This window comes from Pecten maximus, chromosome 1 (assembly GCF_902652985.1).
Source record: "Pecten maximus chromosome 1, xPecMax1.1, whole genome shotgun sequence".
In the NCBI taxonomy this organism is placed as follows: domain Eukaryota; kingdom Metazoa; phylum Mollusca; class Bivalvia; order Pectinida; family Pectinidae; genus Pecten; species Pecten maximus.
Window position 1 is genome coordinate 26,371,347 of NC_047015.1, and position 12,645 is coordinate 26,383,991.

At 35.5% G+C, this 12,645-nt stretch overlaps 1 protein-coding gene across 9 annotated transcripts in view; it reads right to left on the minus strand.

Moving 5' to 3' along the window:
• LOC117328974 (brain-specific angiogenesis inhibitor 1-associated protein 2-like) overlaps positions 1-12,645 on the minus strand; it is a 61,271-nt gene that overhangs the window by 9,281 nt on the left and 39,345 nt on the right. For 6 of the 9 annotated variants that reach the window (XR_004533087.1, XR_004533089.1, XM_033886639.1 and 3 more), the window contains exons 6-14: positions 9,718-9,849; positions 9,170-9,235; positions 8,178-8,264; positions 7,690-7,791; positions 7,031-7,187; positions 5,471-5,666; positions 5,157-5,222; positions 4,541-4,697; positions 413-615 (exon numbers count right to left, since the gene is read on the minus strand). Coding sequence is in view for 7 of the 9 variants with exons in the window: in XM_033886639.1 (XP_033742530.1) it covers positions 413-615; positions 4,541-4,697; positions 5,157-5,222; positions 5,471-5,666; positions 7,031-7,187; positions 7,690-7,791; positions 8,178-8,264; positions 9,170-9,235; positions 9,718-9,849 (1,166 nt within the window). In the remaining 2 variants the exon portion in view is untranslated. Of the gene's footprint in view, positions 1-412; positions 616-2,539; positions 2,699-4,540; positions 4,698-5,156; positions 5,223-5,470; positions 5,667-7,030; positions 7,188-7,689; positions 7,792-8,177; positions 8,265-9,169; positions 9,236-9,717; positions 9,850-12,645 lie in introns of all 9 variants that reach the window. The other 3 variants (XM_033886666.1, XM_033886675.1, XM_033886684.1) reach the window with 2 other exon arrangements.

Here is a 12,645-nt window from a genome sequence, read left to right on the forward strand (position 1 = left end):
CCAGTCTCCAGCGCATACCAGCTATAGTACACAGAACACTTTTACTACAGGGGCACATTAAACAGTACTTTAAACAGACATCAAAAAACCAATAACAAAGACAAGAAATTGATAGAAGGGAGGAAAATTGGAAGCAACCAAGTGAAAAAAGAAGACAACATAGTGTTTAACATTGAACAGCAGGGACTAGAATGGAACACCAAATTAATTCATTCTTACCTCTCTGTTTGTTTTACCATTTAGAAAAAAGAACTTTGTGTGTCTTAAAAAGCAAGTGACAAACATAGAAAATATCTGTGTAAAAGACCGAGAGAATTCCGGTAAGAAAGAAAACAATAAGCAGAGGATTGGAACACGAAAATGGGGATCAGCTAACCACATCTAGGAAGCCGCAACAAATAAATGTGTTTACTTTGTGTCTTCCTCGTCAGTTTCATAGTCCTCCGCTGGATGTGATCCCCCTTGTCCATTGGACATCCTTGGAGGCAGAGGGGGCATTGAAGTAGGTGGTCTCGGCCTGCTGTCGTCATGGAATGATGATGATACAGGTGGTGGTGGGGGAGGAGGGTTACTCGATGATTGGCGATTTCCATAACCAGAGGTGGTCACCTCACTCTGAGAGAGAACAGATGAATTTGAGGATGGTACAGGAGGAATGGGTGGGGGAGGGGGTGGAGCAGGAACAGCATCTGCCTTGTTGTTCATGCGTCTAAGGCTGGCAGCACGGCTCAAAGCAGGAGGCAACAATGAACTACTACCGGCTAAAACAAAAGGGTCACATAAGGCTGTGGAGAGTGTGGGTGCAGGTGAGTGTGCAGAGGTAACAGTGGGTGTGGCAATAGGGGGCGGGGGAGGGGGGAGAGGGGGCGAGGGGAGGGAAGAGTAAGGTACTTGTCCTGGACTATGATAGGCACTGGCATTCACTACAGTTCTTGTGGGCCGCAGCTATAAACAGAAAATACATCTGTCTGCAAAAAAGTTTCTGGAAAAATTGTTTGTAGACTCAATCATTATAGCCTTTAAACATGGGATGTTTTACTCTACACTTAACTTAGGGAATGTGTTTAACATGTACAGGTAATAATGTAGGTTCATCAACTGTAGCTACACTTCACTAAGTCATATTTACACTTGTGTTGCATTGTCACTGGATGAAGCTTTTAAAGCCCAATGTTATTAATTTTCCATAATTACGCACGGTGATTATGTTTGCGCATCGATATGCAGGCAGCCTCGTTACACACTTGTCAAAGTATAACTGCATGTTGGTTAATCATGATTTTAAGCAAAACGTTCCAACAAATATACTTTAATGATGAATTGTCAATTCACAAACATAAATAGCAATGTCTAAATATTTCAATAAATACTGTAAAACATATTGATTGCATTGTTTTCCTTTCCAAACTATTTTGTTAACTGTTTGTAATCTATGACACCACGGCAGTGCCACCTAGTGCTTCCTGATTAATTTGGCTGTTCTATTAAGCTGACTGCTGTTCGAACGATGTGTATAAGGTGATTATTTTCATTTTTTTTTAAATGTCATAGTGACCAAGTGTAAATATCAGGATTGCTTTTTTATATATTTTAGCTGCACCAAAGTGTATGTACATTGGGGTAAGGACATATCTAACTTCGGGCGCTTTTGCACCAGCAATATGTACTAATTACCCTGATGTAAATACACTTGGATGAAGCTACAAAAATTAAAAATCAATCCTTAAATGAAACGAATGAAATTAATTGAAAAACAGGGAGTTTATAAAACACATTTATCTTGAAATATTGATCCTGTTACTCTTGATTAATAGCAATTGAAAACAAATTTTACTTGATCATAATCATATGTCAACTGATCTGTAGTTATAATAAAGCTTCAGAGGACATCAATACACACCAAGACTCACCCTCACATCACACAATATTAAACCTTACATCAAAATTCACAAACACAGATCCATCAAGATTATTTTCTTTAAGGTGAAACTGGTGCAAAACATGTCAATGTACAGTATCTTAGACTGGGAGTCCACACCACGAAACTCAAAGCACACTTATATAAGATAACCTATACCTTACCTACTGGCCTGAATATTGTATATGTAGATCTAGTTCAGTTACATGGTACAACATCAATTACAACTGGAGACATTGATAATCCTAAATCTTTGAACATACACTTTTATTACAACATACGAAGAAGCACCAGAGTAATCAACTTCTTGCTGTAAAACAAAATGTTTACAACTATGTTTACAAAATGTTTTTGTTAAAATAACTTCTGAGAAATGCTTCATCAGCAATGAAACACGGAATTATATAATTAAATTCATAATATATTGATGTAAATAAGCACATGCAAAGAAAAAAGGATTTTTAGTAATTAATTCAGTATTATGTCCTAATCAATCTGTCTTTAGTTTAAAAAAAATTAAGTGTTAACAAAAATCAACTGACCAACAACTCATGCAGCATTCCAGGGTTGCTGTGGATACAGTGAACATGCTCTGTACAAAGGGAGATAATTTTAAACTACCTGTGCATCATGGTGTAAGAAATCATAAGAGTTTTCATTATCAGGAAAGAACCTGCGCTCATGTGCAGAGGCGTGACGAGGGAGAGAGTAGGACCCTAGCATGTTGGTAGTATTGCTGCTGTTCCAGTCACCAGCAGCATATGAAGCGTATGAACGGGACTGAAAAATCAAAACTGGTAAATAAGGCCGCTTACTTTTTATAGTTTATTAACAAACCTGAATAGTTTGATGTAGAAGAAAGTATTAAGAATGTTAAAGTTACAAGTGAAAATGAGACATATAATTTTGATCTGTTAAGGGATCTGTCTGATCAAAATTTTAAACAAGGGGAGATAATCTAGTATTACTATTCCCCTGGGCAACTCTCTACACAATCTTGGTGGCTAGTGCATGCCAGTCTAAAGACAATCTTTAGCTTATCATATTCTAAACAGTAAAATCATTTATAATTTCATGAATGATTTTTCAGTATCATTTAATGACAGCTCAGATGAAAACCTAAAGCAACTTAAGTGAATAACTAATGTGAACTGGTATGTTTTTTAAATGGTATTGGTCTCCTCTTTTCCCCACTGATCTAATGAAAAGGAACCACATGTATTTTTGGAATAAAAGGACCATCCTCATTCCACATGGTGATTTTTTTCTAGAATTTTTCAGACATAAAATCAATAAAGGAAAGCTGTTATCTATCATTAAGAAGATACTGTCTGGAATTCTGATATCAAAGTTAAATACTGTGAACAGTTGATCTTGGTGACAAGTAAAGTGACAGGCCTGAGGAAGTGTGGTAGTGTTATATACCTACTGTACATATTCTATACATTGCTACTAATGGTGAGATAGCTCTTCTACAATAGGCTGAAATCAACGTGAATGTAAATCAACACAATAACACATTTATATAACAACAACAAAGTGATCAATATTTGCCAACCCTACTCTTTAGGAGTATGACTTACAATATTTGACCCGAAATCTGGACATTAAATATCTGAAATACTCAGTATTTCTGGTAATCATGATTTCAGAATCACATACTGCAAATGTACTGTATTTTGGTGTACTCAAATTTTAACTTATAACCAAATTAAAATAGATTAACAGAATCATGAATAAGTGCATCAACAATGCTTGCTATATAATCAAACCAATGTCAATAAACTACAATTGGTGCAATAATTTAGCAGAAAATTACTTCCAGCATGAAAATTGCTAAGATAAGATAACCATTAAATATATACATTTACAGTATTACTTTAATATGCGAGTATGTTAAAAGAAGCCCTGTAAATATGTTTCTAGGGGTTGAAGTTGTGAACACGCACAATTTCCTCCATGGAAATTCCCAAAAAGTACTGGTAGGAGTGATTATGCTTAAATAAATGATAATTAATGCAAAAATCTGAATTTATTTTTTATCAAATAGATATTAGTCATATAAAAAGATAGAATAATTAATTCAGAAGAAGTATCAAACAATGGTCTGAGGTTATTTAAAATATAACTATGGAATTGTTATTTATTGTAACATGTCAATCAAATAGTTAGTAACAAACTGTAGAAAATCAGTTATTCTAGGTATTAGAAATTCTGGCTTAATTTTTCATACAGTTTCAATATTAACCATAAAATAATTACTAACTGCTTAGAGTACTACAAACATCAGATATATCTTCACAAAATTTTGAAATTCCAAAAACTCCAAAACTTAATTTATTACCGTAAGTTAATAAAATATTTAAGTTACGTGCAAAAAAAGAAAGGAAGTAATTTTATATCTCTCATTTCATACATGAAATATAAAATAAATTACAGGAAATAAACCAGTATCTAGCAGCCTTAAATAACCACAAGCTGATTACATAGTAAGTGCACTACCGACCCCTAACTCATTTCTTATTTTACCCGATGGGTCCAACACCCACACCTCATATTGATGAATCTAAAACCCAAAATAAAGAAATATCAAGTAATCAACAAGGTTTTATGATCATTTACCTGTGTTGGATTGTTGACAAGCCTCAATCCTGAGCCCTCATAAACAGACTTGGGACGTCTTGTGGCTCCTGGAACATCCCCGTCAACAAGAAAACTGCCACCGTCTGAAAGTGATCTTGTGTCTAGGTCACCCATACTCTTTACACGGTGACCCATCCTACAAGACCCAATTGTAAGGAAGGAAATGTTAGATACAATATAAGTACAGAAGCAAATAAATGAATTTCTGTTAACAACTTTTCATTTTATTCTCAGGTTGAGCATCGTCAAGCTTATAGACAGATGGTATACAAAGTTATATAAAGAAACATTCAATAAGTTAAACAAAACTGAACCCAGACCTTATTTGACTTACTGATTTATGAGTATTCAACTCCACCATTTATGATCACATTTACATTTTCAAGCTTACAAATGATGAAGTTAGTATCATAGATATCCTCTCGCCTTTGTATGTTCTCTCAAGACATGCTAATGTATTAATCTGTCAACTAGGCAAGAATAACATCATTAATCATTCTATCAACAGCTCATTGACAACAGAGGAAAAATAAGCTCATTGCTCCTGACTTTTCACTTTTCCAATGATGTCTAATGAAGATATAGATACACTTACGGCTGTGGCTCTCTGCCTGCCATGTCCATCATTGGTTCTGTAAAGGACAGAGGAAACCAGCCATACCTGTAAATCCAGACAAAGTTCATAAGTGACACACACACAAAGCTGTAAACATAATACAAACATATGATGTTCACTTACAGATTTTCTCTTTAATCTAAAAAATCCTGGGAAATCATTGTTCATTAATAGAAAAAAATTGCCAAAAATATATTTATAAGTTGGGAAAACAGTTTGCAAGTTCAGTTTACTACACATCTATGACATCTTTCCTGCATATTTTTGTTGAACTTTTCAGATTGACTACTGACCTTCCACTGCGATTATTTAGACCATAATGCCATCCATCAGATGGTTCCCCTATAAGGTTGATGACATCCCCTTCTGTGAAGCTGAGTTTACTGTCTCCCTCTGCAGCATGTGTGTAGATGGCCCTCACCTGGGAGAGCCCCGGGGGAGGGGGAGGTGGTACACTGATTCCTCGTGATGGGGGCATGGTTCTTGTTGCTGTTTTGGTAGAAAGTTCGTGTCATTGGTATAGTTACACCATATTTAAATTTTGAGAAACAATATCTCACAAACTGATTAATTTTCATCCAATCCTTATACATGCATTTGCACTTGGTCTTTTCAATACATTTTTAGCCCCAGAAATGAAGTTTTGAAAAGTGTTTATGCCTTTATTAGTCTATCAGTCAACCCCACCAGAACTCAGTAACTTAAAATGTTTATTATGCTTTTAGAGCATCATCTAATGATCAGTACACTTGGGAAGAGATCGGGTAAAGTAATAAATGGGGAAGGGATCGGATAGAGTAATAGATGGGGAAGAGATCGGATAGAGTAATAGATGGGGAAGAGATCGGATAGAGTAATAGATAGGGAAGAGATCGGATAGAGTAATAGATGGGGAAGGGATCGGGTAGAGTAATAGATAGGGAAGAGATCGGATAGAGTAAAAGATGCAGAAGAGATTGGATAGAGTAATAGATGGGGAAGAGATCAGGTAGAGTAATAGATAGGGAAGAGATCAGGTAGAGTAGTAGATAGAGAAGAGATCGGGTAGAGTAATAGATGGGAAAGAGATCTGGTAGAGTAATAAATGGGGAAGAGATCACGAAGAGTAATAGATAGGGAAGAGATCGGGTAGAGTAATAGATGGGGAAGAGATCGGGTAGAGTAATAGATAGGGAAGAGATCGGATAGAGTAAAAGATGCAGAAGAGATTGGATAGAGTAATAGATGAGGAAGAGATCAGGTAGAGTAATAGATAGGGAAGAGATCGGATAGAGTAATAGATGAGGAAGAGATCACGAAGAGTAATAGATAGGGAAGAGATCGGGTAGAGTAATAGATAGGGAAGAGATCGGGTAGAGTAATAGATAGGGAAGAGATCAGGTAGAGTAATAGATGGGGAAGAGATTGGATAGAGTAATAGATGGGAAGAGATTGGATAGAGTAATAGATGGGAAGAGATCAGGTAGAGTAATAAATGGGGAAGAGATCGGATAGAGTAATAGATGGGGAAGAGATTGGGTAGTGTAATAGATGAGGAAGAGATTATTTATCCACAGTGTACTGGCCCCTTAGAAATATGTTAGAGCATTTCTATGGAGCTTCACAAAGTTTAAAGATATTTCTTACTCCACATCATCAACAGAACTTGAATGTCATATGGCTTTCACCTAAATGTATGTACCTGGTAAATTATCTCAAGTTTTCAATGGCAATTACCATTTTGTTTGTTCTGTACATAGTCTAAACAATTAAATACAATTTGTTTGTTCTGTACATAGTCTAAACAATTAAATACAATTTGTATGCAAAGTGCATGCCGAGGAACAGCAGTTATGGACATCAAGATTTTGTACCATATGAGAAATCTCCATTGTAGTCCATGGGTGTGCGTGGTCCATCATGGTAGCTCCTGGATCTTCTGTAGGGTGTACCGACAGACCGAGTCTCGTCTGGTAAATACCCATTACTGACACGGTATATAGAACCATTGGCATGCTCGAAGTCCTCATCCTGCAAGTAAGAAATACTCACATTCACTTCAAAGTCTATTTATCTGAAATATAGCCAAGATAGTTACAACTGGTGTTGATGAATATTGCCCAATGGTTTACTTTGACCTTCACCTGTGACAATTTAGTATCAGCAGCATATATTTACCTGAAAAAATATTTGATTGATATTTGATTGGCACATATTTTTGCATTGTGAATATGTGGCCCCAGAATGGTGAACTCCCTTTCTGTTGTGAATATGCGACCTCAATGGCAGAAATCTTCTGCACTCTTCTGGGATATATATTTCACTGTATGTATCACAAACATGAGCAGGTCTTAGAGATTGCATGGCTATGATTTTCAGCTCATGTTGTTGTTGCGACTCAAGAGTATATCAATCCAAAGGGCAGACCTTGTTACATTCTGTATATTATGGTTATTTAACCAACAATAAGATTTATTACATACACACATGTATATAAAACTTGATAAGCCCTAGGACATATAGTGTAACCTACCTTCTGTATCATAAGTAAGCGGTCAGCCTCTGGGGGTAGGATATGGGACCTGGCTGACAGGTGTCGCCAGCTCGGTAATCCCATAGACAGCATTTCTGCTCCCTACAACACGTCACCAGTACAGAGAAAATAGGCTTATTATCATAGAAATATGATATATGCACAAACAAAATAAGCAAAATTTAATACCATTTTTCACACCTTACCTGCATTCAAAACTTCTTTACTGCTGCTTATACAGTACTATAATAGGACATTTCAGTTTCAATTAATTTGTAACTTGGAAAAAATATTTCAAAAATCAAAAATCTCAAAGGCATAGTAGTGATAGCTAGGTTTTAATATCCAATACATAATGCTACATTCTATTTCTGCTTGCATTTTTGGTTAGTTGAATAAATACAAAAAATTCTGTCTGGTAGGACCATAAAAATACCTAACACTTTGCCAGAGGTGAAGACATATGTTTACTATGACCTTTGACCTACCTGTCTGTGATGTGCTGCATTCATGCTTGCAATAGTGGATAGTCGTTCTAACAAGAAACAGTGACATTTTCTCTCTTCAAGTAATGCCTGCAGATACAAAATCATCAGGTAAGAATATTTTACAGGTGAGAAATAGTACAGTGATACTGCTCAGAAATAGGTAAGAAATATTTTACTGCTCAAAATGGTACAAAGGTAAGAATCTTTAAGAAAATTCAACGATTAAAGAAGAGGAAATCTATCTGCTAAAATAGTGGAACTTACTTTTAATATTTAATGACTTTGTCATTATCTAAAGTTTGTCCCCAGTGGCTTTTATTACTACTCTTGCTAAAATACCAACACAAGATTGGAGAAAGTGTGCTTGCTGGGGCTTGTGACTTTGCTATTTGAGTATAATTGTGAAGACCTGAATTAATACTTTGGATGTTGTAACATTTTTTTTCTCTATTTTCAGAGCCTGACTTGAAATTGCCAAGATGAAACACACCAATTATTATAACTTTTATCTTTACTGTTTTAACCATGAGAAGTCCTTCTTTGGAACGGACAGGATTTCTCGCTAGATGATCTAATAAAATTTTTACTGTTTTTTTTTCTGTTTGGGGTGTGTGTGTGTGTCTATAATGGTTGATAATAATATATAGATTAAAAGGGGTTGGTGCTATAGTTATATAAATATAGTCTACTTCTCTCATGATTCCAGTAAAATTTAAATCATTTACATGTACATCTCTATTAAAAGCAACAGAAAATGATAAATAATCCTTTACATGAATCAGCAATGTGTGTTATGTTATCTTGCTTAAACTCATTACATAATGTATTGGCTGTTAATAGACAAAGGTACCTTAACTGTCTGGAACCAACCTAGTAACCTTAGATACAGTAGTAATGCCATGTGATTTATCATCACACAAATACATCACTGGAATAACTACAATCTAAATAAACAAATAGTGATCAGGGACAAAATATGTGTGCAGACTTACAAGCTTTAATCCCTGGACACGGAACTCATCCAGTTTTTCCTGGCATTTATTCAAAGTTTTTACATACTGAAACAAACATTGGGTTTTAGAATTATTAACAAACATTTCCTTGATTGCAAAATGTGGAGAGATATTTTTTATTCATCTGTGGAAGTGTTGTACATAGTTATAGTAAACTTTGTCAGCAGAAATTATTCAAAGATGAACAATGGACAGACAGAAAATGATTAGAACATCCCGTCTGATGATGGCAGCTTAAAAATCCAATTAGTCGAGCAAAAGGAGCTCAAAAGTTGTTGTTGTAAGGTAATATTTTGTCATAAGAAGGTCTATAAATGTAATTTTCTTAGACTTAAACATTAGAACATGGTTAATTTCCCCATAGAAGGTGGTAAGTATGCTAGGACAATCGTTACAACAATGAATTCATCACTGATCCACATCACCTACCACTAAGTCGTTATATTAACACAGTAAGTAGTTGTAGTGATATGCTAAACAGTGACATCATATTCAACATTAATTTTACACCAGATTGTGTAACGTACCTGTCCTTCCTTTTGTTCATCATACACAAGTTTGTTCTTAGTTTTCTTCCTGAACTTCCTGAGGGAGTCGTGAGCTTTGGCAAAAGGCACGAGGACAGTTTTGTGACCGTGATTGTACTTCTTATGTTGGACCTGTGAAACAGATACGACCCAAAGATTTACTTGAAGTCAAATAATTGTATCTCTTGGACCTGTGACAATTTAGAGTGTGTGACCACTAGGATCTATAGTGATAGAATGTATACATGTAACTACAAATTTATTTTTACCTTCAAATACTGAAAAGAATTAATATTTACTGTAATAGGTGTTACCTACAGCACACCCAGTATATTTCACCCCTCTGTTTGACATATATTTGATGTTTATATTCTATAGACAACTGTATACAACAAACATATATTGTATTATATCTATGTTTTGCTGAAATCCTAGATTTGCTCAATATGAAGCCAGTCTTAATTGTTTTGAAATAAAACAAATTATTTCATTTCACACAGAGTTATTAATGATTATGGATTATCAGTGATATAGTTAAGAATTCAAACAATTAGCCATTCTTTTGGAAACAAAGACAAAGAATTATTCAACAGTGAAATTAACAAATGAAATAGCATACAGTATGCATAAAAAATAGCATAAACTAAGGGCCATAACTCTAATAAATAATGGTACAATACCCATTAAAAATTTAGTCTTTCTTAAGGTTCATACTGAAAACAAGTTTGATGTGTGCAAAGATGAAATAGGAAGGCCGTTATGGCCTAGCTAGGGAAAATATTATAATACTTAGCAGCCAGGCAACGGTATATTCTTGTAATAACATGACAAACAGACATATACATAGCTACATTAAGTTAATGAAATATACACAGATTCACATGACATGAAGATTTTTCACGACTAAGAATATTGTTTTTAATGTTACCAGAAACTCTTTTCATCTTGAGACATTGTTAATAATACAAACATTCTGTATGCCAGACAAAGTTTGAATCAATCAAATGGATATTGGATGATCTACTGATAGGTTTAGGAAGTCAATAGGAGGAATTTCATGAATTGTAATGGGATACATCAAGGACATTAAAACTATCAAACACTGAAACATTCAGTGATGTGAACACAATAAGTTGAATTGACCTTTTATTTTTAGACACACATGTAAAGTCATCATCTACGATTTTAGGGAATGTTCAGGTGCTACCTGGCTACACAGGTGAGATTTGGTAATCAATAAAATCTATCGATCAAAGGTGGTAGATGATACTTAAGTACTGGATCTATTGTCAACAAAATCAATTACAAATATCATATATCTAGTATAAGTTGGGGGATGGGAGGTGGCCATTGTCCGCTGTATTCCAGATCTTACCTGGTTAACACCAATAAATGTCAGGAAATGGTAGAATGTGTGGGTCACGCAACAACATGTAGGAATGTGGGGGCCAGTCGGTTTAGTGTTTTTATTGGGTATTAAGGGTAATATCAATGTGCTGAAATAGGGTTAAGGGTCCTTAGACAGGTATAAAGTCAATATCCTTATTAGATTCTGACAGTATACCTGAACCTCCCCCTTGTAAACAGTGATGGTCAGTGTGATGTGTTCCAGTATAGAGGTACTACAATCTCCTTCGTTCCATGATAGTTCATAAGCATCTTATGAGGAATATTTCCTTATATGTGTGGATACACAGGTATAACTATATCACATGTCTCGTTGTACCTCACACACAGATCCATACACAGGTATAACTATATCACATGTCTCGTTGTACCTCACACAGAGATCCATACACAGGTATAACTTTATCACATGTCTCGTTGTACCTCACACACAGATCCATACACAGGTATAACTATATCACATGTCTCGTTGTACCTCACACACAGCTCCATACACAGGTATAACTATATCACATGTCTCGTTGTACCTCACACAGAGATCCATACACAGGTATAACTATATCACATGTCTCGTTGTACCTCACACACAGCTCCATACACAGGTATAACTATATCACATGTCTCGTTGTACCTCACACACAGATCCATACACAGGTATAACTATATCACATGTCTCGTTGTACCTCACACACAGATCCATACACAGGTATAACTATATCACATGTCTCGTTGTACCTCACACACAGATCCATACACAGGTATAACTATATCACATGTCTCGTTGTACCTCACACACAGCTCCATACACAGGTATAACTATATCACATGTCTCGTTGTACCTCACACACAGATCCATACACAGGTATAACTATATCACATGTCTCGTTGTACCTCACACACAGATCCATACACAGGTATAACTATATCACATGTCTCGTTGTACCTCACACACAGCTCCATACATAGGTATAACTATATCACATGTCTCGTTGTACCTCACACACAGATCCATACACAGGTATAACTATATCACATGTCTCGTTGTACCTCACACAGAGATCCATACACAGGTATAACTATATCACATGTCTCGTTGTACCTCACACACAGATCCATACACAGGTATAACTATATCACATGTCTCGTTGTACCTCACACACAGATCCATACACAGGTATAACTATATCACATGTCTCGTTGTACCTCACACACAGATATATAACTTAGGGTATCTGTATGCTTCCCACACCCAAATAAATTAACACTGCAAAGATATCAAGTGTTCATTCTCAAGCACAAAACTATGTTAGCTTTAAGAATGCCAATTATTAAATAATTACACTATGGAATGCAAACTTTTCTGTTTTATGAGATGAGGCTTACACAATTGGATTATGAAACAGATATATAAACTGTAAGCCACAAGCTTAATACTACTCCTCACTAATCATCATTTGTGACCAAGGCAACCAATTGTTTGGAAAATAGCACCATGCATTGTATTTTCTGTCCCTCAAAACC